General features: G+C 41.5%; 1 protein-coding gene across 2 annotated transcripts in view; it reads right to left on the bottom strand.

The window, feature by feature from the left end:
* The window catches only part of RAMP1 (receptor activity modifying protein 1), a 61,544-nt gene that overhangs the window by 21,115 nt on the left and 12,893 nt on the right, over positions 1-27,536 (bottom strand). Inside the window, exons 1-2 of one of the 2 annotated variants that reach the window (XM_075831185.1) lie at positions 25,136-25,219; positions 2,235-2,373 (exon numbers count right to left, since the gene is read on the bottom strand). In XM_075831185.1, coding sequence (XP_075687300.1) covers positions 2,235-2,362 — 128 coding nt within the window. In that variant the 5' untranslated portion in view covers positions 2,363-2,373; positions 25,136-25,219. Of the gene's footprint in view, positions 1-2,234; positions 2,374-25,135; positions 25,220-27,536 lie in introns of those variants that run through there. The other variant, XM_075831184.1, reaches the window with a different exon arrangement.

Genomic DNA, 27,536 nt, shown 5'->3' with positions numbered 1-27,536 from the left:
TTGCCTCCTCTGCACTGTGCTCAGTGTGCTGTGAGCGGCTCGGCAAAGGCAGGCGCTATGTAGTGACGTCATCGGGCCTGTCTGCATCGAGTCACTCACATTGCACAGAACGGAGGAGGAGAAGGATCCTCCAATCGGCGGGGGAACGGGGATAGGTAATTATGTATGTTATTATTTTTCTATTAGGTCCGTACATATACTGTCTATGGGAGGGAGGGGGCATTATACTGTCTATGGGAGGGCGGCATTATACTGTGTATGGGAGGGAAGGGGGGCATTATACGGTGTATGGGAAGGGGGCATTATACGGTGTATGGGAAGGGGGCATTATATGGTGTATGGGTGGGCATTATAGCTATGCCACTAATCACTCACATCTCCTTCCTCAGTCTTCGGGCTGTGGGCGGAGCTCTATGTGGGCGGAGCCCTATGTGAGCTTCGGACACCACTTCCTACTCGGTTATATAATAGATATAACACAAGCATTTATGAATATGAAAATTTGCTTGTAGAATATATGTATAATAAAGTTAGACCTACGTGGCGACTTCCACATGGTACATGTGAAGTCCATTAAACCCTATAGGGAAAAAGTCACATACGACTTGCAGTTATTGCTGACGTCTCCATAGGGTTTAATGGAAGTCGCATGCAACTGAAAATGTGATTTTCACCATGTAACCTTGGCCTACATACTATACACATTACGGGTTCAGTGAGATGCTATGCAATATTCTTAGGGAAATTATGAAAATTCTAAAAGGTCAGATCATAGGTGCTCATTACATCACATTGGGAAGTTCTCGCAGCTGTGCTCACAGCATGAGATGTTTACAGAAACCTATCATTTCCATAATGGGCAGAAGGCTATATGCAAACCGTCTCCTCTCTGAATTCCCTCAGTATAAAAAGCCCAAAGGGATAACACGCATGCAGAATATATCTTATCACACGGAGTTGATATATTAAGACATGCGGACTTCATTCCTGGAATTGTGGTCAGGTCATGTTCACTGTAAAAATGACCAACTTCATTTTAACGTAACTAGAAATGTAAATAGTTTACACATGAATACATTTTCTATACATTAAAACTCTATGTACACCATCAAAAGCCATACAATTTAGGGTAAATTTAGAGGAAAGTTCACTGAACAGAAGTGTATAGTGCGGCCTCCATGATAAGAAGAAACCTTTACTGCTCATTTTCTTGGTTTTTGTCCTCTTGTATTTTAAGACATTTGAAAGCTCTTATCTCCGAGGAGATGTGGGAACAAGTCTCGAGTTCAGTTACTATGGAAACTTAATTTTATTGTGAATATTTAGTTTAGAAAATGCTGTGGTCAATATGTTCAGTTCTGTGCACGCGCTCCTTTCACCGTACTCTACTGTACTTTCAGTAAAAATAAGAAAAACTAATGATTGAGAAAGGAATAAACATGAACTCCTCTTATGTCGCGAACACTGATCTATCTGCCTACTGTAAGGCTGCCCAAATACATTTGATTATTGGTGAAAAACACATGATTTGTCGACATTATGTCTCTAGGGGTAGTAAGACACTTGGATGTCTGTTCTTACTATAAAAATGGATCATTAAATTGGACTAATGTCTTTTAGGTCGATTTCACATGGTGTTTTCCCTGTAAGTTCGACATATGGGTCAGGAAAGCTCCCAGCGCTGACAAAATGTACCCATAAGCTCCTATTCTACTGACGGAGGCCATAAGAATGCTATATTGGCCTCTGATGGGCAGTATACGTCAGGTATACTGTTTTTTTGATGGGCAGCAGGACATTGTAGCCTATGCTATTCTATCCAGAGGCCTCCAGTAAAAAAAACATACATTAAATGTATATATTTTTTAACATGGTGGCATATGGGTGATGTATGCCACTGTATGTATTCCTCACATACATCAGTTAAATCTGTTCTGCCCCTTTGTTTAAGCATCGGTGGGGGTCTCAGCACCCAGACCCCCACAAATCCAAACTTTTGATATGTCTCTGTGACATATCAAAAGTTTGATGAAAGGGTCGTGACTCTTTAAATGACAAAGTTCTGTCCTCCTGCAGCCACCACTACTATCACCTATTCACAGGAGAGGTAAGTATTTGGTGGCTGCAGGGAACGGCGGCTGTTACAATGTATTCAGGGGATTTGGAGCTTTGTATTAGAAAAATGATACTCTGACCACTATAAAGATAAATTAATCAGCATTCAGTGTACTCACTCATCTGTTGCCTGCCAGTCGCACCACAGCTTCACATCCAAGTCTTCCATCTTTAACTCGAATTCTAGCAGACAAAAATTATTCAGAAGGGTTGCATAAATCTCCTTGTCACATTCCGCAAAAGCCATCAGTGGAGGGGCTGGAAGAAAAAAAAAATAATAGGTTACATTCATCCTGTTCCAAGTAAATACCTGTCAAGTAAAAACACAAGCGCATCAATGACACACGTTTACCATGTGTATATTTTCACATTCATTGTGTCACTTTGTGTCTCAAACCACAGTTATTATTACCATACCAATAGCACAGACTGGCAGGTGAATGACAGGTGAATGTACAAAGAGAAGCACAGGTAACAGCTCCATGCTTCAGCTTGATATGAACATTCTCCATTCATCGGTTCCTCAGTAATAACACTGAGTGGACCGCAGGGTTGCCTCATTTTATTTTCACATTAGAAATTTGATTCAATTTATATACAGTGAAGGAAATAAGTATTTGATCCCTTGCTGATTTTGTAAGTTTGCCCACTGTCAAAGTCATGAACAGTCTAGAATTTTTAGGCTAGGTTAATTTTACCATTGAGAGATAGATTATATATAAAAATAAAAAAAACTGAAAATCACATTGTCAAAATTATATATATTTATTTGCATTGTGCACAGAGAAATAAGTATTTGATCCCCTACCAACCATTAAGAGTTCAGCCTCCTCCAGACCAGTTACACGCTCCAAATCAACTTGGTGCCTGCATTAAAGACAGCTGTCTTACATGGTCACATGTATAAAAGACTCCTGTCCACAGACTCAATTAATCAGTCTGACTCTAACCTCTACAACATGGGCAAGACCAAAGAGCTTTCTAAGGATGTCAGGGACAAGATCATAGACCTGCACAAGGCTGGAATGGGCTGCAAAACCATAAGTAAGACGCTGGGTGAGAAGGAGACAAATGTTGGTGCAATAGTAAGAAAATGGAAGAAATACAAAATGACTGTCAATTGACATTGATCTGGGGCTCCATGCAAAATCTCACCTCGTGGGGTATCCTTGATCCTGAGGAAGGTGAGAGCTCAGCCGAAAACTACACGGGGGGAACTTGTTAATGATCTCAAGGCAGCTGGGACCACAGTCACCAAGAAAACCATTGGTAACACATTACGCCGTAATGGATTAAAATCCTGCAGTGCCCGCAAGGTCCCCCTGCTCAAGAAGGCACATGTACAGGCCCGTCTTAAGTTTGCAAATGAACATCTGGATGATTCTGAGAGTGATTGGAAGAAGGTGCTGTGGTCAGATGAGACTAAAATTGAGCTCTTTGGCATTAACTCAACTCGCCGTGTTTGGAGGAAAAGAAATGCTGCCTATGACCCAAAGAACACTGTCCCCACTGTCAAGCATGGAGGGGGAAACATTATGTTTTGGGGGTGTTTCTCTGCTAAGGGCACAGGACTACTTCACCGCATCAATAGGAGAATGGATGGAGCCATGTACCGTCAAATCCTGAGTGACAACCTCCTTCCCTCCACCAGGACATTAAAAATGGCTCGTGGCTGGGTCTTCCAGCACGACAATGACCCGAAACATACAGCCAAGGCAACAAAGGAGTGGCTCAAATAGAAGCACATTAAGGTCATGGAGTGGCCTAGCCAGTCTCCAGACCTTAATCCCATCGAAAACTTATGGAGGGAGCTGAAGATCCGAGTTGCCAAGCGACAGCCTCGAAATCTTAATGATTTACAGATGATCTGCAAAGAGGAGTGGGCCAAAATTCCATCTAACATGTGTTGCAAACCTCATCATCAACTACAAAAAACGTCTGACTGCTGTGCTTGCCAACAAGGGTTTTGCCACCAAGTATTAAGTCTTGTTTGCCAAAGGGATCAAATACTTATTTCTCTGTGCACAATGCAAATAAATATAATTTTGAAAATGTGATTTTCTTTTTTTTTTTATATATAATCTATCTCTCACAGGTAAAATTAACCTAGCCTAAAAATTCTAGACTGTTCATGTCTTTGACAGTGGGCAAACTTACAAAATCAGCAAGGGATCAAATACTTATTTCCTTCACTGTAGGTGTAGATGGAAGCGGTGAAAAATAAAACTTCTAATGATCCACTTTATTTTCTAACTCCTACATCACAGAGCCCAGCAATTATTACTCCAGAAAGTGGCAAAATATTTATAACTATAAGCAAACATATCTGAATAAGGGGATGTGGGTCCCCTATGACTATGGGCTCCCGGGCACTGCCCTAATGCTCAAATAGTCAGTTTTCCTCTGCATACAAAGGTCTACATTAATGCAGGTAAAAATAGACTGCAGAAGTAGCACAGCACTGCCCTGACATACTTTTACAATGTTTTCTTTTTTTTTAATGGCTAAAATAGTCATTTTTATGAATATGTGACAAGTTGGAAGAAATCGCTCTTTTTAGCGTAACTGTGGATCCACAATGTTTTCCCTGCAGTTTTAGATTATTGGAGAGCTGAGTGACTGAAATAGAAATTGGGTGTACCGTAGATAGAATAACCTAGCGAATATATATATGCACAATGCATCCTTATGGGCAGGAATTGCAAACCAAATCGCCAATCACCAGCAGTTGAATCGGGTAGAAAATTCTATTGAGGTTATCACTAGGATTTTCTGTACATGAAAAAACCTCCGGGTCTCCTAAGACCCAGGGATCTCCTTGTTATAGCACTCCCTGCATTGTGCTATTTACACATTATGGGGCAGATTTATTAAGACTGGCATTTCATACCGCAGTCGAAGAAAAAAAAAGTGCTTTAGAGTGAAATGCACAAAATTTATTCAACTACGCACCTCTCTTAATAAATTTGGTTCATTTTTGACGGTCCTAATGTCAGAGAATGACACCTGCACCTGCTATGAGCAGATGTAGATTTGCACCATTTTCTGGCTTTTATATGAATAAAACTGCTGAATGGGGGAAGATCACAGCCACTCAAAGCAAACCTGGCCCACTTTTTCATCATTTTACCAAACTGGCAAGTGCCCAGAAAAGTCACACATTTTTGCACAAATGATTTGTAACTTTTTGGAGCCAAAAAAACAGGCGCAAAGCTTTTGATGAATTCCTCCCTATGTGCTTCAGGAGTCCTATTCGTGACCTACAACTTCATGGCTGAGCGGATGTTGCATCGAGATGGTTTGAATGCACAATCTCAGCACTTACTGCAGACTGGACAACTCCAGCAGGTCTTCACTGGGAAATAATAAGCAAAACCTGTACGCTTCAGCTGTATGTGCAAAGCATGGTGTGAAGGAAGCTTAACTGGCGGAAAGGAGTCATCATGAGAGTGTGAGTTGAAAGTCCTCAGTACAACACTATTTCTACTGCTGTTAGACGTTGAGGATTCCATGTTAGCAATAAGGATCGCAAAATCGACTAATTCAAACTGGTGTTGACATACTTCTGTTCATATAATGTATTTCCAGGCATGATTTAAATAAAACGTTTTGTCAGCTGTTGAAATTTAAAAAAAAAAATCTTTAATGATCTAAGTAGATTTTTTCCACCACTGGAATGATCATTGGTTGGAACAATGCACCTTTTACGGTGTCTCGAGCCTCGTGCCCACTCACACTCGGTTCATAACAGCTCACAATGATTCCATGTGTATTTCCATGGGGACATTGTTTCAATTTTCCCTATCCTGCAATAATTTCTTATCATAATGATCAGCCTGTATTCCTCTGATGTGGTTTCCTAACAGGCTATGTTCATAAACGCCATTTTGGGGCATTTTCTGCATGTCATTTTATTTTTTTTAAGCCAAAACCAAGAACAATTTAAGACATTTAGATCTTTAGTTTCTTATTAAACACATGCAAAACCTTGACCAAAACTGTGTGTGAATAAAGCCTCAAGTTTAAAAAAAACAAAGAGTTAAGAATTAAAAACTATAGGGGATATATACAGTCCCTGCATTTCTGTACTATGAACCCATTGGCACGCCGTGTGCTGCCATTTGGTGCCTTTATATGGCACTGTATTACAGTGGTATTCTCCCATAGAAGCAGGTACAGTATATCTTCGGAATTGGTATCTAAGGTTATGTTCACACGTTTCAGACGTAATTCGGACGTTTTACGCCCCCGAATTACGTCTGAAAAAACAGCTCCATTACGCCGACAAACATCTGCCCATTACTTTCAATGGGTTTTACGATGTACTGTGTCGACGACCTGTCATTTTACGCGTCTCTGTCAAAAGACGGCGCGTAAAAAAGACGGCTCGTCAAAAGAAGTGCAGGACACTTCTTGGGACGTAATTGGAGCCGTTTTTCATGGACTCCATTGAAAAACAGCTCCAATTACGTCCGTAATGGACGCCGCGAGAAACGCAAGTACATGCAATTATGTCTGAAATTCAGGAGCTGTCTTCGCCTGAAAACCGCTCCGTAATTTCAGACGTATTTTGCGCTGTCGTGTAAACATACCCTAATAGAACATGCCCCTATAGACTTCTAATACGTTGTGTGCATGATGGCTAAGAATAGACACGTTCACAAGAAGCCAATCGGCATACAAAACTTTTGTAAGCCATGGACGTATGGAGTAGATTTTTTGACCTCTGCAGAATAATGGGAGCACAACTGAGAATGGCAATGAGGGTGCATACTGGCTATTTTAGGAAGAGGGTGCAAGGCTTGAATGCAATTTTTTTGCCCCATAATGCTTGAGCAGAAGGAATAATTTTAAGTGTCAATTTAGAATCCCTTTCTTGCATATAATGATGTCAGCACTGCTATTATAATAGGATCTTCTGATTTATTTGATTCCAGTAAAGCATTACTATTACACGTTCTCCAGCCAATAAACATGGATGAGCTGCTTTGTTGAAAATGTAGGTTCAGATTTTGTTTGTTAGTCAGCTAAAGTGAATTTTCATACATGTACCCGACAAAAAAACAACATTTAAAAACAACCAGTGCCAGAGAAAAGATGTTGACATTTTCATGTAAGCCCTGGCAGCTAAGAACCCTATAGATTTCCTGTAACTACCATATTGGACAATTGATTTCTAGGTAATAGAAATTGGTAAAGTAACTAATTGCTGGTCAATAAATGTCCCGAAGAGCAATTAATATCCTTCTCCTTTCCTGTTCAAGAGAAAAATGAAATTCCATTCACATTGTAAGAAATAATGGTCTTGCCTGACAATCTATTCAGCCGCTAAACCTCACTGGGGTAATTTCCTGGCCTGCCAATATTGTAAATAGGTTCTATATACATTATCCTGAATGACACCAGTTTATGTAATGTCTGGAGCAGACGTCCACATTTATATGTCTGTATTTATCTACAACTGTGATTGATGTAAATGGATGTAAAATTGCATAAACATCCTTAGCTGGTTCCATATGAGCATATAAAGGCTTTTTTTGTCACCCATATAATGTCCGCAAGTCCCAGGCCGGGACCCAAACTAACATCATATATCTCTATAATGCGGTTAGTTCGGGTAATTAGACCTGCAGTACGGCCAGGACTTGCAGCTGTAGTTCCCCATTTGGGTCAATTCTTGAATACTCATGGGAATAACGTTCCAACCAAAGATGAAAATAGAGTTTTATGGTGAAATTACTGCCGGTTTGCAACCCTCAAATGACTGTTCTTTCAGTTTCAAGGTTCCCCAGTCTGGATATAAAGAAAGAGCACGGCAGACTCAGTACTTTACTTTACCTCCAGTACTAGTTTCAAGTGAAAGCACCAAGTTATTCCAGGAGATGTTTTTGTGAGTTGCCCTTTAGATAGACTGAACCATCTTACCTTTTTCTTCCTTCCATTCTTTAACCTGTAGGACACTTGTAGGCTACTTAGTTGGTCCTGTGCTCCATACCCTTAAGGCTTTCTTCACACAGTGCAGATTTTGCATGCATTTTTTTAAGCCAAAACCAGAATTGGATCCAGGAGAGTAGACACTTTTAGGCCTTCCTTTATATACTTCTTACTTTTTAGTTTCATTCCTGGTTTTGAATTAAGAAATACATGTAAAACCTGCAGAAAATCTGCATTGTGTGAACAAGACCTTTGTGGGCCCATTGTGCGTTTTATCGTTGAAGTTACACACAAGTGTAATGTTTTACAGATTGTTTTGTATTTCTTATTTAATTTATTTATTATTTGGAGAAAACATGAGAATGAATCCCAAAGAAGGGAGAAGGGCAGAGCTTTACTTTGAGAGGGTAGAGTTAAAAAGTCTTACATTAAAAGAGCACATTCAGCTATGAATATTTTGTTTTTAAATATAAAGTTCTGTGCTGATTAATTTTTAGAATATATCTTTCACAGGCATTATTCTGATACAGAACTTTAATTTCCCTGCTTCCCTTTGACAAAATTCTAGATGCCTGCATCCACCACTAGGGGGAGCTTAGTGCATACAGATTTATACAGTTAAAGGGAATGTGTTGCCAGAAAAACATGTTGTTTTTTTTTAATTAAACATTTAGTGTGTGGGTGATTAAACATTGTTCAAATTTTTTTTATTTTTTTCACTAGTCAGGAAATATTATAAATTAATTCTAATTTATAATATTACCCATTTCTGGTCACTAGATGGAGCTATTCCCAAAATTGCAGCATTGCAACATTGGGTGAAAATCCCTCGCTCTAGTGAGCTCTCAGCATCCCCCCCTCCTTTATCCTGGTTAGTGCCGGATAAACGAGGGGTTTGAACGGTCTAACCTCCTACACTGTGTGTCGCCATTTTTTGAGCTAACACACAGTGTAGTAGGTTTACATACAGTAGTAAACACACACAAACACGGAACATACATTTAAATCCGGAATTTCCAAATTGTTGGCCTATCCTTAGGCTAAGCCATTAACACTAGAACGGTGGGGGGTGCGACTCTTGGCATACTGCCGATCAGCTGTTTGAAGGGGCAGAGGCGCTCGCACAAGCGCTGCAGCTTATTTATTTTTTACCTCAGGTTTCGTTCCTATTCATACTTGCACACGCCGTTACATTTGTAGCGGCTGTTTAAGGTATTGCAGCACGGTTTCATTCACTTGAATGGTACAGCGCTGCAATACCTTGCACAGCCGCTGCGAAAGTAATGCTATTGACAGTTGTAGGCAGACAGAATGTAGTAATTTTACACTATGGCTGTATAACAGAAATGAATTTCTAACTCCTAAAAAAAAAGATTGATTATAAAATTAATCAGCAAAGAAACAACTAAATAATATTCCTACTTGGAGACAAACTTAAAAAAAAAATAGAAATTAATAAAGTGAACAAGCCCTAAGAGCCCATTAAACTTCTTTCATGTAGTCACCAAAAAGAATTCTACTGTCAAACAAGATTCCAAATAAGGTTATTGAAATATATCCTGGAAATTGGCTACAAAACGGTTTTTAAAGATGACGTATTGGTTCAAAGAAAAACACAAAAAGTGACAGTAGATGAAATGATAAGAATTAGGCTACATTCACACAAGCGTGATAGATTTACACGCGTAAAAATACGCACGTAAATCTGTCCGTGTGCGTTTCGTTTTTGCATCTGGGCTTTGCGAGTGGCATGTGTTTTTCACACACTTGCAAGCATTTCTTTTTTTTTTTCAATGTAATTAATGCGTAAAACACAGACAGCTCACGGATGTGCATCCCTGTGCTGTCCGTGGTTTTCACGCACCCATTGACTTCAATGGGTGCATAGGTGCGTGAAGACGCACCAATATAGGACATGCAGTGAGTTTCACACAGCGGACAGTCGCTGCGTGAAAACTCACGCATGTATGAATAGCCCCATTGAAATCAATGGGGCAATGTGTTGTGCATTGTTTCACGGACGAGATTCATGCTCGTGTGAATGAGCCCTTATTTCCTATACACATCATTAACAGAACAGAGGATTTTCCTCAGGATTACAGGACATAGTTTCTACTTTCATTGTAGCAGTGATTTAAACGGAATTGAGAGCATGCTGAATATTTTAAAATCTACACCGTGCTGATTCTGTTACGGATGTTCACAGCGGATTTCAGCCTTCAAAAATGTAGAAAAGGTGAAATATGCAGTGAATCTGCCGCAGAAATTAGCACGTAACACATGGAAATTTTGCTGCGGATTAGTTGCTGATGTGCTGCGCAAAACAAATCTGTTACGTGTGTGAAAAACTCATGACGTGGATGCCTGTGACGTATGGCATACAGTGGCATATGTCACCCATAGGCTCCCATGTTAAGGAAAAATTATGCCATTCGTTGTATGGAATAGCGTAATCTACTGCGCTATTCCGTACATCAAAAAAAAAGTATACCAACGTTTACCAGCCCAACGGAGACCAAAGGGATGCTCTTTTGGCCTCTGTCACGCTTATGGAGCCATACAAACACATTCAGCATGTATGCCGGGACCTTTACTGGCGTGCACGCTAAAGTAGAGCAAAAACGGGATTTGAACAGGGCGTTACATTTCTGCTAATATAACAGCCAGCGTAAAGCAGGAAATCTCACAGAGCAGTCCAGATCTGGTGAGATTTTGATTTCACTGTTGCCTATGGAGAGCACTTCAGTAGTCTCCCTTTCTTAAAGGGCCAGAGGCTTTATCCCTAAATTAGAGAGGATATTTTTTGGTTTTCCTAATTATATACAGTACTGTAAAAACGTTTTAGGCAGTTGTGGAAAAATGCTACAGAGTAAAAATGCTTTAAAAAATAGAAGTGTTAATAGTTTTTTTTATTAATTAAAATGCAAAGTGAATTAATAGAAGAGAAATCTAATTAAAATCAATATTTGGTGTGACCACCTTTTATCTTCAAAACATCATCAATTCTTCTAGGTACACTTGCACAGTTTCTGAAGGAACTCGGCAGGGAGGTTGTTCCAAACATCTTGGAGAACTCATCACAGATCTTCTGTGGATGTAGGCTTCCTCAAATCCTTCTGTCTCTTCGTGTAATCCCAGACAGACTCGATGTTGAGATTAGGGCTCTGTGGGGCCATATCATCACTTCCAGGGCTCCCTGTTCTTCTTTATGCTGAAGATAGTTGTTAATAACATTGGCTGTATGTTTGGGATCGTTGTCCTGCTGCAGAATAAATTTGAAGCCAATCAGATGCCTCCCTGATGGTATTTCATGATGGATAAGTATCTGCCTGTATTTCTCAGCATTGAGGACACCATTAATCCTGTCCAAATCCTCAACTCCATTTGCTGAAATGCAGCCCCAAACTTGCAAGGAACCTCCACATGATTCACTGTTGCCTGCAGACACTCATTATTGTACCGCTCTCCAGCCCTTCGGCGAACAAACTGTCTTCTGTTACAGCCAAATATTTCAAATATTGACTCATCAGTCCAGAGCACCTGCTGCCATTTTTTTTGAACCCCAGTTCCTGTTTTCATGCATAGTTGAGTTAGTTGGCCTTTTTTCCACATCGAACATATGGCTTTTTGGCTGCAATTCTTCCATGAAGACCTCTTCTGACCAGACTTCTCCGAAGAGTAGATGGGTGTACCTGGGTCCCACTGGTTTCTGCCAGTTCTGAGCTGATAGCACTGCCGGACATCTTCCGATTTCAAAGGGAAGTAAGCATAATGTGTCTTTTATCTGCTGCACTAAGTTTCCTTGGCCGACCACTGCATCTCAACGTTGCTCATTTCTTTGTGCTTCTTCAAAAGCGATTGAACAGCACATCTTGAAACCCCAATCTGCTTTGAAATGTTTGCCTGGGAGAGATCTTGCTGATGCTGTATAACTACCTTGTATCTTGTTGCTGTGCTCAGTCTTGTCACGGTGGACCCTTGACGTGAAACGATCTTCCGCAACCTCACCTTGTAGCAGAGTTTGGCTATTCCTCACCCAGTTTTAAGCCTCCTACACAGCTGTTTCTGTTACAGTTGATACATATAAAAATTATTATCATTATCGCCTGTTTGGTATAATTGGTTAATTATACACCTGACTATAATTCTATAAAATCCATGGCTTTGTGCAAGTGTATATATAGAAGAATTGATGCTGTTTTGAAGGCAAAGGGTGGTCACACCAAATATTGATTTGATTTAGATTTCTCTTCTGTTCATTCACTGCGTATTTTATTAACTGATAAAAAAAACTATTAACACTTCTATTCTTGAAAGCATTCTTACTTTTGCAGCATTTTTTCACAACTGCCTAAAACTTTTGCACAGTACTGTACATTTGGGAAAGGTTTTATATTTTGGTCTCCTATTATTTCATAAGATTTCCTAGGAAGTGATAGGTATGTCTCTTGGGCTGCAAGACTCAGGATAAACAAAGTTAAAGTGTGTAATGACTGTAGAGATGATGAGTAAATACATTCCAGTGTGTCTAATGTCATTTTATAACCTCTTCTCTTATTTGTATTAAGGAATATGGATGTACTTATGGTGTTCCTCTGCTAGGGACTCCCATCGTTTAGCGAGAGTGGAGATCTAACCTCTGCTCTCGAGGGCTTTGTGCCACCCTGTGAGGCTGTATTCACACGAGCATATTATGTCCGTAACGGACAGAACGTACTTCGGCAGCAAGTCCCGGACCGAACACAGTGCAGGGAGCCGGGCTCCTAGCATCATAGTTATGTACGATGCTAGGAGTCCCTGCCTCACTGCAGGACAACTGTCCCGTACTGTAATCATGTTTTCAGTACGGGACAGTAGTTCCAAGGAGAGGCAGGGACTCCTAGCGTTGTACATAACTATGATACTAGGAGCCCGGCTCCCTGCAGTGTGTTCGGTCCGGGACTTGCGGCCGAAATACGTTCCGTCCATTACGGACGTAATGTGCTCGTGTGAATCCAGCCTTATACTATAGTTCACCTGCAGCACCCACAGCTTCCACCAGCAATATTAGCTGATTGCTGGGGGTTTTAGCTGCCAGATTGCCTGTGGGACTGCCTTTCTACAATTATCTGAAAGACGGATATCAAATCCCAAAAACTGTTTGGCTGCAATTATCACTGCTAAAAGGAAGTGAATCCAAAAAAATCTGTTTCCTTTAGGTCTCCTTCACAGTTCACACACATTTTTTTCTGCTTTTTTAATGTTAAAAACACCATGAAGTCTAAGCATTTTTCATAGTTTTTTTTACAAGCGCTTTTTTTTTTATTCATTACATTTGTAATATGCCTTTTTTATGGTGTTTTTCGAGTCCTATAGATAAGCCTGTGGGGGGAAAGAAAACACCATCTTTAGTGTATGCGTTGTTTTTAAAAAAAATAAAAATAAAAAACGCACCAGAAGGCCAGGAAAACATCACAAACAAAAAACATTATAGTGCATCTAAATATTTCATTATAGCAATATACAACACAGATGCAGCACTCTCTATGAATAAGAGGGCTGTGTGTACGTTACCACTTGGAAAGGATCCTGCCCATGAAAACAGTCCAAAGTAGTAAAGAGAAACGCTCAGACGTGAGCCGAAACATTGCAGGAATAAACTGTGAGGACTGTGTTCTGTCGCCTCCTTTACTACATTGGATTATATTTCACTAAGGACTTTCAGGTAACATCTGACTACAGCATTTTGACTAAAAATAAATGCAGGAATAAATGTTAGGAAAAAGGCCACAAAAAAATTTTTTTTTTCTTCCAAAAACGCTGTGTGTGAAACCACCCTTACACCATCTAAAGTTGTACTATACGACCCTGGTCTAATGGACAATTACATTTTCACATGGTAATATAGATGCTGGATACCTTGCAATCTGTAAAACATGCAAAAAAGAAACTATTTAGGGTATGTTCACACGCTAAAGTAAAAACGGCTGTAAAATACGGTGCTGTTTTCAAGGGAAAACAGCCTCTGATAAAGAAAAGAAGGATTATGCAACTCTTTCTATAGTCTCTTGTGCTCCGCCAGAAAGGGCATTACTATTTGAGATATCTACACTGCTACACAATGCTTTTTCATATTGTGTGAACTTGCGCGCTAAGTTTAGTGACCTTGTACAAATGGAAAGATTTTGTCTTTTCAGTAAGTACAGTAAAAAATAGTGTCATACCGTGTTAGCCAGAAACAACATGCAATGTTAAATACATTCGTGTCAAAAAAAGACAAAAGTATTGTAGGTATGATAACTTTATTGGCTAACCATAAACTTCTATATGCGGCTTTCAGAGCACACAGGCTCCTTCTTCAGGCAAGTTTACAAATGAATGACTTAGAAAAGAGCACAACATTTAAGATGTTACACAAAGACCATTAGTACATGAGGTGATAAGCCGGGCCCATAAAACTGAGGTTATAGGGGTGATGATTTAGGAGTTAAGGGATTTGGGGTCAGGCTAATGGGGGATGTGACGTCCGTCCATGTAATGGCTCATAAATCCAGGTGTTAGATTACGGCATTGTGTCAAAGGCTGGAATGTTATCAGCTTGAATTCCCAAATTTTTACCAGCTAGGGGGTGTGTCCCTACACAGACTGACAGCGTCCAATCAGTACAGAGAGAGTGAGAATGTGTAGGGACACGCCCCTTTGACAAGGTGAATTGTAAAACCCAGTTGTCAATTTATTCATACATTTCGAGGAGAAATAACAGAGGAACGACACAATGTAGAGTTCTAAGAAAATATGTTCCAGAATTGTTATGTCATGAGCAATACTAGTATTTACTAAAAAAAAAAAAAAAGACCCGTCAGGAGAGGTGACAGGTTCCCTTTAAAAATTGTTCAAGTGTCATTGAGTGTTACTCTTAACAAGAACAATCATCCAATGCCTCACACTATTTCTGGAGCCAGTGAGGTTCCTCTAGTGGCATCACACAAACCATCATGAGCACTGGAGACTTCTGAGCCACAATTGACAAGGGAGGCAATTAAAAGCAACTATGTCCAAAGCAGGTAAAGTGGGCAGATAAACAGATATAATGTGGAATGACTGAGGCGTATGGGGAACTGCATTGAAAGCTCTAAAGCAGCTAAACACGAGCTCAGAATACCCCAATAACAGAAGAATCCACAAGCGGTCCCTGTGCATTGATCTCTAGAGGACGTCTGCCCCTACAAGCTTTTATTTGCCAGAATGCATGGTCTAACGTTATTGTACAGGGTGGGCCATTTATATGGATACACCTAAATAAAATGGGAATGGTTGGTGATATTAACTTCCTGTTTGTGGCACATTAGTATATGGGAGGGGGGAAACTTTTCAAGCTGGGTGTTGACCATGGCGGCCATTTTGAAGTCGGCCATTTTGTATCCAACTTTAGTTTTTTCAATGGGAAGAGGGTCATGTGACACATCAAACCTATCGAGAATTTCACAAGAAAAACAATGGTGTGCTTGGTTTTAACGTTACTTTATTCTTTCATGAGTTATTTACAAGTTTCTGACCACTTATAAAATGTGTTCAAAGTGCTGCCCATTGTGTTGGATTGTCAATACAACCCTCTCCTCCCACCCTTCACACACTGATAGCAACACCGCAGAAGAAATGCTAGCACAGGCTTCCAGTATCCGTAGTTTCAGTTGCTGCACATCTCGTATCTTCACAGCATAGACAATTGCCTTCAGATGACCCCAAAGATAAAAGTCTAAGGGGGTCAGATCGGGAGACCTAGGGGGCCATTCAACTGGCCCACGATGACCAATCCACTTTCCAGGAAACTGTTCATCTAGGAATGCTCGGACCTGACACCCATAATGTGGTGGTGCACCATCTTGCTGGAAAAACTCAGGGAACGTGCCAGCTTCAGTGCATAAAGAGGGAAACACATCATCATGTAGCAATTGTTGAATCAGCTTTTTACATGTTATTCATCTCACCTTGAGGACTGTTCATCTAACAAACAATGGTCAGACACTGGTGAATGCAACCCCCACATTGGACCCTATATATTATGGGCGAACTGCAAAGTTTATATAAAAATAGCTACGTTTTGAAAAGTTGCTCCCTGAATATTGTTACCATCTGTAGTAAGTTTTCCAATTATCTGCTTGTAATAAACTGTAGGGTACCTAGAATCTTACCGGCATCAAATAGTTATCTGATGGCACGGGCGCCAAGACTATACAGTAGGCGCTTCACCTTCACTATGCTGGGGGGCATTTATGAATGGCTTGTGCTGAAATTCCTTAAACACTAATTAAGTTATTAAGACTGTGCCAATTCCGTACAGTGAAGTAACACTTCTAAATAGTCTTGTGTTAAGCGGCAGGCTGGAGATGTTTGAGTTGTGATGTTTGCCTTGTACACAATGGAAGATTTAATGCTAGTAACACATTGAACCTATTACTCCCACTGGATTCCATTGTAACTAATGCATTATATATAGTATGGTGTTCTCAGGCGTCTGTGTCATATAGCACTGATCCCTCAGTAACTTCAAAGTGAACAAGATTGTCATTGCTACCAGGTCAGCTGATAAACTCACAGCGGGAATGTAGCATTGAATAATAATGATAATCAGAATAAAATAATAAACATGAAAACCTCTTGCACTCCTGTGATATTTTAAATTAACAAGGTGTAGGTCAGAATACTGTTTTTTTTCTAACAGTAATAGTGCATATGTATATATATATATATATATATATATATATATATATACATATACACATACATACATAACTCGCAAACCTTAATGTAGGCAATAAAATCAGTTTCATAACCTTTGTGTATTTCTATAGCCTAAAGGCCCTTTTACACAGGCAATTATCGGGCAAACGAGCGTTTACATAACGCTCGCACCCCATCATTGCCCTGTGAAAACAGGGCAACAATCAGCCGATGAATGAGCAAACGCTCGATCATCTGCTGATCGTAAAGTTTTAAATACTGAATTTATTATCATTGTCGGCAGCACATCTCCCTGTGTAAACAGGGAGACGCGCTGCTGACATGATAACGTATGGGGACGAGCGATCGGAGTAACGAGCGCTCATCCCCATACTAGGTCCTTGTGAAAGGAGCAAACGAGCCCCGATGAACAAGCTGTCTTGTCGGGCCGTGTAATACCACCTTTAGATCCATCACACAGGAAGGATACATCCAAATATACTCATTAATGGACAGCCAAAATGTATACATGCAATCCAAGTATAATCCAGCACAGAGTGCACTGATAGTTAAATGGGGTTGTAAGAGATGAAAAAAAAACATGACTTCTTTCTTCCAGAAATAGCGCTACTCTTGTCCATGGGTTGTCTGTGGTAGTGCCACTCAGTCGCATTATGTTCACACAGAGTATTTTGCAGGCAGAATTTCTGCCTCAAACTTCCGTTTGGAAGTTTGAGGCAGATTTTCCTCTCCCTGCACGCTGCGGCGCGCCGTTTTTCGCCCATGGCCATTGAGTGCCGCGGGCACAATACGCCGCAAAATATGCTTTCTCTGCCTCCCATTGAAGTCAATGGGAGGTCAGAGGCGGAAACGACCGAAGATAGGGCATGTCGCTCCTTTCTCCCGCGAGGCGGTTTTACCGCTCGCGGGAGAAAACCGCCCCCGTCTCGCATTGAAATCAACGGAAGGCATTTTCGGGCCATATTTGATGACTTTTTTGGCGCGGTTTCCGCGTAAAAAAACTCTGTGAACTTAGCCTTATTAAAGTGGACAGAGCCCAAGGACAAGAGTTTCACCGTTTCTGAAAAAAAATATTATTATTATTCAGCTGTTGTGATCTTCATTCTTCAAAAAAAGTAAAATGTGCCCTTATAATAGCTCCTTGGGAACTCCTATTCCGAGGTTAGGGGCATTGTGATCTGCCCTCTAGGCTGAGGAAGCAGCTGCGCCCTAGACGACTGCCTCTCCCGCCTTTTCCGGACCGCCTTCACTTGCAAACATTGTTGCATGAAATAAACTTCTGTTCTCTATCATAAGTAGACTTCATTTTATATTGTTATAGCTTTAAATAATCTCCTGGTGAACTTTATTAGTAATATCTGACTTTTGCTGTGGAGACCGTCCTCGCATGTGCCTGCTGCTTAGCAACGCCTTGCTATAAAGTAAGGGTGATTAAAGTATAAATGACTTAGAGTGGGCATCTAATATCATTTACACTGATATAATTATATACTACATCGGTTTATATCATTACTTTCCTGCAGTAACTGCAGCCCTTACACAGAGACAGCATAGACATAAAGCCAGATAACCAGCCATGTTTATCCGTTTCAGGCACTGGCCTTCACGTCACTTCTACATTAGGGGGAATTATATGACGGCAAGTAATAGCATGAGCGCAGTCCATAAACCGGTAACTGAACTCGTAGACTAATAGGACAATTATTACTCTCACTAGTTTAGGTCATTATACTTTATCTTCTGCTACAGACCTCTTGCTCCAAATCAATATCATCACACATCTATATGATTACCTATAATTATTAGATAATGAGGTCCATAATTAGTGTTAGAAGGCACAAGAGGGTGTAAAAAAAAACAAAAGCACGATATTAACATATTTGTGGTATTTGTACTGAGCCGTAATATGGTACTCATAGAAATCTATGGGTCAACACTGTAGCTAGGGTTTGCTGCCGATTTCACACAGAGATTTTTTCTGTTAGATTCATATGGAGTCTGCCACAAAAAAGATTGTGAACAGCCTCTATATAGCACTAGAGAATATGTTGGCACTAAATAAGCAAAATAAATAAGGAATTGTGGCATGTTCCATCAGATGCGACATTCTCCTCTAGAAACATTGCTTCTGTAATACAGTGCCATAAGAAGGAACCATATGGTGGCATACAAAGTGCCTATGGATCTGTTAGGGTATGTTCACACGGCAGCGTCCATAACGGCTGAAATTATGGGGCTGTTTTCAGGAGAAAACAGCTCCGTAATTTCAGCCGTAATGGCATGTTGAGGCGCTTTTTGCTGCGTCCATTACGGACGTTAAATGGAGCTGTTTTTCCATGGAGTCCATGGAAAACGGCTCCATTTACATCTGAAGAAGTGACAGGCACTTCTTTGACGCGGGCGTCTTTTTTACGCCCCGCCTTTTGACAGCGTGGCGTAAAAAAAATGACCGTGTGCACAGAACATCGTAAGACCCATTCTAATGTATGGGCAGATGTTTGCCAACGCTATCGAGCCGCATTTTCGGGCGTAAATCGAGGCGTAAAACGCCCGAATTACGTCCGTAAATAAGCCGTGTGAACATACCCTAATTCGGAGCCTCATGGGCTATGTGGGCCTCCATACAGGTGCCATGCATGCAGCTCATAGTGGAACCTATTTAAAGAATATTTTAGGGTACCTGTATGTTCACACAGAGTTTTTTTGCAGGCAGAAAATTCTGCATGAAAAATCAGCTCCGGTTTTTTTTAAGTCGTTTTTGCTTCACACGCGGTTTTTGACGTCTTTTTTTTAGCTATCTTTTCAACAGAAAGATGGAATAACCTCGAGTGTTTTTTTTAGCCGAAAAAGCGTAAAAAAAGCGGCAAACGTGTCAAAAAACGCGTTTATTTCTGTCTCCCATTGAAAACGCCTCTAGATAGAGCATGTCGCTTCTTTTTTCCAAAAAAAACTCCTCCACCTCCCATTCAAATCAATGGGAGTCAATTTCGGACGGTTTTTGCTGCGATTTTCGTGCCCAAAAACTCTGTGTGATAGAAATTAAGTACTTTTGCACATTTTAATCCTAATAAGGCTAGAAAGAAAAAAATATATATTTCTATATAAAAATAAAGTCTAATCTGTCAAGGCTTATGATGTAAATATACGTCTTAAAATAGCCACATTTTTGACAGAACCTTTCAGTTTATTGTCCAGGACTGTACCGCCATCAGGGGAATGCCTGAATGACATGCTATATGCTTTTTTTCATGCAGCTCCTCATGGAAATGTCAATGCTCTTTCTATCACCATGATATATTATAATTATATAATGACCTTAATTACAATATAATCACAACAACGACAACAGTCATAAGGGAGGATGGTGGATACCCCTAAAAGACCATCCTTATTAGGGGACACTCCACACAAGTAAACAAACTCTATGGCCATCTGCATTTCAGCCAGCACCTGCAGCAATAGCACGCTTGCAATGTACAGTATTCCTTGCTATTTATGAGGCATCACACATGAAATATAAGAGGTCTGAGGAAGTCTGGAAAAGTCTCCTTTGCCCCATCTGTCGGAGGTGACAGGACACATGCCAGAATACTCAGTTTAACTTTCACCCGTGGAGATCACTTTTCAGTCATTCAAGTTCGTGGTCATGTTGTATTCATATATCTTTTACTGTGCTCAATATGTTCATACAGTGTCATGGTATATGAACGTGGAAAACAAAAAGTTAAACAAAGATAAAACTGTAAGACTTTGTATATAGTACAAGACACGTTTACATTCCACTAATGACATTATTTGGGCACTTTGCCTACCTCATAGTAGTCACAGGGAAGGGGCGTGCATCCCTGGGTAAACTAGAGCCCCTCATAAGAATAATATTTAGTATCATTAACAGGCAACAATGGTTAATAGATTTAATCTGCTTAATAATTTCCAGTTAGGGTATGTTCACACGGCCTATTTACGGACGTAATTCGGGCGTTTTTGCCCCGAATTACGTCTGAAAATAGCGCCTCAATAGCGCTGACAAACATCTGCCCATTGAAAGCAATGGGCAGACGTTTGTCTGTTCACACGAGGCGTATATTTACGCGCCGCTGTCAAATGACGGCGCGTAAATAGACGCCCGCGTAGAAGAAGTGACCTGTCACTTCTTTGGCCGTAATTGGAGCCGCTATTCATTGACTCCAATGAATAGCAGCGCTAATTACGGCCGTAATTGACGCGGCGTTCAAGCGCCTGCACATGCCGGTACGGCTGAAATTACGGGGATGTTTTCAGGCTGAAACATCCCCGTAATTTCAGCCGTTACGGACCCCCGCCGTGTGAACATACCCTATGTTCACACGGCGGGGGTCCGTAACGGCTGAAATTACGGGGATGTTTCAGCCTGAAAACATCCCCGTAATTTCAGCCGTACCGGCATGTGCAGGCGCTTGAACGCCGCGTCAATTACGGCCGTAATTAGCGCTGCTATTCATTGGAGTCAATGAATAGCGGCTCCAATTACGGCCAAAGAAGTGACAGGTCACTTCTTTGACGCGGGCGTCTATTTGCGCGCCGTCATTTGACAGCGGCGCGTAAATATACGCCTCGTGTGAACAGACAAACGTCTGCCCATTGCTTTCAATGGGCAGATGTTTGTCAGCGCTATTGAGGCGCTATTTTCGGGCGTAATTCGGGGCAAAAACGCCCGATTTACGTCCGTAAATAGGCCGTGTGAACATACCCTAAGAGTTTCAGGATGGATTACTACAAATATAACAGGCTGAATTTAATAGATTAAAGGTACCCCTACATATTAGACTGAACTCGGTGGGATCGGTCGATGATCTATTGTTTATGGAGGCCACCCCACTCTCCCCCGATGGCAGATGTCGGGAGAAAAAAAAATTATCGGGCATGTTGGATTTCAACTTCTATGGACAGTATTTTTAAGCTTAGTAACTATATTGACAGTACAAAGAAACAGATACCATTTGGTGTTCTTTTTGTTGCAGGGGCAGGTACAGCATTTTAGAGAGTGGTAACTGTGACACTATGTTTAATGATGTTTGTCCATCCCTTAGGACTTATGCACATGACCCTATTACGGCTCTTTACCACCTCTGAGCTCCACAGAGACATAAAAAAAGATGCTCATAGACTTCTATATGGCCCTACTGTTCCTTCTTATGCCTCTGATTTTATACAGAGGATTTTATAGCAGATTTTGTCTAAATCCAACAGTATATAAAAATTGTGGCATGCTCATCAGATGCCATATTACAGAGCTTTGCCATCTTTGTTGGTGGTTTCAGGGCAAGAAACATGCTTGTTGCGTAGTCAGGTCAATCAACACAGGTGGCCAACATAACTGTAGCAATCTTCTGTTTTCCAGGTGTTGTCTACCAAAATAGAATTAGTATCTTGTTGCGGTGAATAATTGTAAGGCACTGAGCCCCGGGTACACAGGACTCAAATGCACCATGGAATGCAGTGGTCACTGAAATATGAGTCGAACATTCTGTAAGAACCAACAGGGACTTTGACTTTGTTTTTTCACCTAAGGTAGCCACCAGATGGCACTATGTAAGGAAAATACTGACAGTTGGAGCTGCATCATAGGTTGGTTATTAACTAATTTGCTCTTTCAGACCAAGACAATAATAGAAATTACACATTTACTGTCAAGTTTTGACAAGTACAGGGCCAATGTACTCATGCCAATGTAAGACATTTTATTTGTCAACCAACAATACCAGACACAACCTATGGACAAGAGTAGCGCTGTTTCTGGAAAAAAACAGACTCTTTCTCCAATTCTAGACAACCACTATAAGGCTGGGTTCACACGACCTATTTTCAGGCGTAAACGAGGCGTATTATGCCTCGTTTTACGCCTGAAAATAGGGCTACAATACGTCGGCAAACATCTGCCCATTCATTTTAATGTGTTTGCCGACGTATTGTGCAGACGACCTGTAATTTACGCGTCGTCATTTGACAGCTGTCAAACGATGACGCGTAAATGGACTGCCTCGGCAAAGAAGTGCAGGGCACTTCTTTGCCACGTAATTTGAGCTGTTCTTCATTGAAGATTTACGAGCGTCTCAGACGGCTCGCAAAATGCGAGGAGGAGCATTCACGTGTGAAACGAGGCAGCTGTTAACACTCTGTCTTTTCACAGGGCGTCCGTTAAGGCTGAAATTACGGGGATGTTTCAGCCTGAAAACATCCCCGTAATTTCAGCCGTAACGGTATGTGCAGGCGCTTGAACGCCACGTCCATTACGGACGTAATTGGCGCTGCTATTCATTGACTTCAATTACGCCCAAAGAAGTGACAGGTCACTTCTTTGACGCGGGCGTCTATTTACGCGCCGTCATTTGACAGCGGCGCGTAAATTACGCCTCGTGTGAACAGACAAACGTCTGCCCATTGCTTTCAATGGGCAGATGTTTGTCAGCGCTATTGAGGCGCTATTTTCGGACGTAATTCGGGGCAAAAACGCCCGAATTACGTCCGTAAATAGGCCGTGTGAACATACCCTAAGAGTGGTCAGAAAAGCTGTGCTGCTTGATACCCCAATATTGATTTCAATTAGATAACCTCTTAAAAAAAACCTGGAGGAAAATATAAGAAAAATCGGCAATATGCCAAGAGGAATCTAAATAGTAAATAATTTGTACTGAAAATAAACGAAATTATGGATCCTGGAAATGCTAAAATTGGAAATTCATTGTGTATGTTAATACTGAATAGTACTTTTTGTCCCGCATACAGTAACTACTGGCAGAGTTTTTTTCAAAACCGGTGCGAACGAAAAATAGAGCTGCCCACAGCAACCAATCAGATTGCTTATTTCATTTTCAATAGGGTATCTCATTGGTTGCTACACCTAGCTGTTTCACTTTTCCTTTGAACCGCATAAACGAGTGCTGGATGTACTGGTTATATAGAGCGGTAGAGCTTCTGTAGTAGTTGTCAACTTCATAGTGATTAAGAACTTCAGAAAACGGCAGACAGTCCAAAAAACGCTGATCCTTCAACAAAAGCATAAACTATAATAAAAAATGATAAGCTATATAAAATAATGAAACGTTTTGACTGATGAAACAGAAAATGTTAACCTTTCTTTACCTTTTCGCAGAGAAGAAACATAGAGTAGCCTCAGGCACACAAGGAACAAAAAGCTCTTCTAACTATGAACAGAATTGACTTATATTATTAGTCCTCAGTTCATTTGATCTGTGGCTTCAAGACGGAGATACTTACAGGAAGGCAAATTAATTCAGAACTTTTTACGACAAGGAACATCAAAAATGCATTTGACTAAAAACGGATGCAGGTTGTTAAGCGGCAAGAAACCCACTAAGACGTGTCCATCTTCATATTACATTCGTCTGTTGCTGTATTGTTACTCTTCTGCACCTTCATGCTTTATATTTCTTTAGTAACACTGAGTTTTAACCATGTAAATATTTAATCATGGACACGTAATAATAATTCTGTATTTTGTACTTATTATTAAGTTCTTTGCAGTATTCAAGGGCAACAAAACGGAACAATTGATTGATTTCTTAAAGCAATGGCTGAAAGCGTACAAGGGATTATTACATATATTCAGCACAAATGCTTGAAAAGACATTGATTTATAAAGGCATCATAAAGGAGAATATAACTCAATAATCCTAATTTAAACTGGTCTATGCTAATTCATCCGACAGCTATTAGTCCCGACTCCCCCATACACATGCATGCTCGGCCAAGAATACATGGGTTTTCAATGGGAAGATGGGACTAAGACACTGACAGACTCTTCCGGTGACTTCTTATCTCCTGAAGGAACAAACGATCACGCATGTTGAAATTTGTAACGTGCAGGTCGACAGGGGCAGAGGCGTAGCTAGGTTCTCCAACACCCGGGGCAAAGATTCAGTTTGGCGCCCCCCCCCCCCCTAACCTCTTTCCCGACATCTCCTTCCCCCTCGCCGTGTTTGTTTTCTCTACCAATCGACGTGTCATTTCTTTTTATGTAACGCGAGCATAAAATTATTTGTACATTTTACAAGCAATATAGTTCTATACACAACACCAGAACCAAGCTCAGTGCATAAATACAGCCCCAGAACCAAGCTCACTACATATATACAGCACCAGCACAAATACAGCTCAATTTAGTGCAACCCCTGCTGTACAGGTTTGTATGGCGTAAAACTACAGCTCCCAGCATGGCCGGAACAATGATAAGGATATGCTGGGAGATGCTGTTTCACAAAAATAAATCCTATCATAATCACACCACCCATCATCTCACTGCAGATCATTCAGTGACTACATTACTGATTAGACGCAGAATAAACATTTACATTAAGTGACTCACAGGTGACGTCTCAGATTCTAGTTCTTTCTCTCCATCCGGTCCAGACCTCTATGGTGGCTTCTCCCGGTCACAGACCATTTCTGCAGTTTGCCACTCAGATGTCTTCAGCTTCTCACTTTTCCAACATTTCTACACCTATAAACAAAGATAAAGTTATCAATATACCACACACTACGCCCCTAAATATAATAGCGCAATACACTGCACCTCTAATTATAATAGCACCATACACCGTGTCCCACACACACCGTGACCCCTGTCGATAGTGCCCCATATAGCCCACCCCTGTATATAGTGCCTGCCATAGAGCCCCCTGTAGATAGTGCCTGCCATAGAACCCCTGTAGATAGTGCCCCCATATAGACCACCCCTGTATATAGTGTCCCACAAATAACTCCCCCTATAGTGCTCTACAGATAGCCCACCCCTGTATATAGCCCCCTGTAGATATAGCCCACCCCTGTATAAAGAGCTCTACAGATAGCCCAACCATGTATGTAGCCCCCCTGTAGATATAGCCCACCCCTGTATATAGTGCTCCACATATAGTCCACCCCTGTATATAGTGTTTCACAGATAGCCCACCCCTGTATATAGCCCCCCCTTGTACATATAGTCCGCCCCTGTATATAGTGCTCCACTAGATAGTCCACCCCTGTATATAGTGCTCCACAGATAGCCCACCCCTGTATATAATATATACAAGGGTGGGCTATCTGTGGAGCACTATATACAGGGGTGGACTATATGTACAACGGGGCTATATACAGGGGTGGGCTTTCTGTGGAGCACTATAGGGGGAGCTATTTGTGGGATACTATATACAGGGGTGGGCTAGATCTACAGGGGGACTATATACAGGGGTGGGCTATATCTACAGGGGGACTATATACAGGGGTGGGCTATATCTACAGGGGGACTATATACAGGGGTGGGCTATATCTACAGGGGGACTATATCTACAGGGGGACCATATCTACAGGGCTGGGCTATACACAGGGGGGCTATATCTACAGAGGGGGCTATATACAGGGGTGGGCTATACACAGGGGGGCTATATCGACAGGGGTGGGCTATATACAGGGGGACTATATCTACAGGGCTGGGCTATATCCTGGAGTGGGCTATCTATGGAGCACCATATACAGGGGTGGGCTATATCTACAGGGGGCTATATACTATATAGCCCACCCCTGTATATGGTGCTCTATAGACAGCCCACTCCAGTATATAGCCCCCTGTAGATATAGTCCCCCTGTATATAGCCCACCCCCTGTAGATATAGTCCCCCTGTATATAGCCCAGCCCTGTAGATATAGTCCCCCTGTAGATAGACACCCCCGTAGATAAAGCCCCCCCCCCCCGTAGATAAAGTCCCCCGTGTAGACAAAGTCCCCCCCGCAGATACAGCCACACACTTCTATTACAACTTAAAAAAATAAAAAATTTCAAACTCACCTTATTCCCGCTCCCACGCCGTCCGGCAGCCATGGAGACCTGCTCTCTTCTGCGCAGGTCTCCTGGGGGTTGAACGCGGCGTCTATGAAAGGCGCTGATTGGCTGGGCAGGATGACTTTCCCTGTCAGTCAGTCAGCGCCTTTCATCGACGGAAGCGTCACTGGTACAAAAGGTACCAGTCGCTTCATTCGTGGAAAGGCGCTTGCGACACAGGTACAATTATAGTGCAGGAGGAGGGGGCGCTGGCGCCCCCCTCTGAACTGCGCCCGGGGCACGTGCCCCGCCTGCCCCCCCCAGCTACGCCCCTGGACAGGGGCCAAATGACTCGGCAGTTGATGAAATTAACTCTTTAACCGTGCAGCAGCTTGAATGTATATCTAGTCAGTTCGTTACTCCTAACAGTGACAGCCAGGATGCTGCAATTCTTGGGGAACCATTCTTTATATCAGAAAACTCTCTTACAATTAAACTGAGGATCATGTCAGAATAGTCCAACGGAACAATTTAGGCCTCACCATATAGTCTGGTAGTCCGGGAGGCTGCTCCCTTTACTCCCTTTTCTGATATGCTATCAGGACAGCAGATGTTTTTTTTCTTAATGGATGTTCCTTTTCAACTTTTCTGTGATGGATCCACTGTTTTGCCGGAGACCTCACTCTGGAGCTGACCTTTCCACAGATTTCCAGTGTCTGGCCACCTTGTATCCTAAGCTGTGCCTCTGGTTCCACTCGGGGTACTCACTGGCCTGCTCCTCTGCACACAGGTTATGCAGGTTACAAATCGAACATGCCTGATCCTTCTCTTCCCCAACAACTGCCATCAGGAGAGATTTGGGTCACCTGCATGCACATTAGCTAGTCAGCCTGGCACCTAAAGTCTTTTATCTTCAAATGCTCAACAACCTCCTCCAATTTTAAACTACATGACGAATCAACCAAAATCC

This window comes from Rhinoderma darwinii, chromosome 6 (assembly GCF_050947455.1).
Source record: "Rhinoderma darwinii isolate aRhiDar2 chromosome 6, aRhiDar2.hap1, whole genome shotgun sequence".
NCBI classification, from domain to species: domain Eukaryota; kingdom Metazoa; phylum Chordata; class Amphibia; order Anura; family Rhinodermatidae; genus Rhinoderma; species Rhinoderma darwinii.
This window is presented reverse-complemented; position numbering and strand designations above follow the sequence as displayed.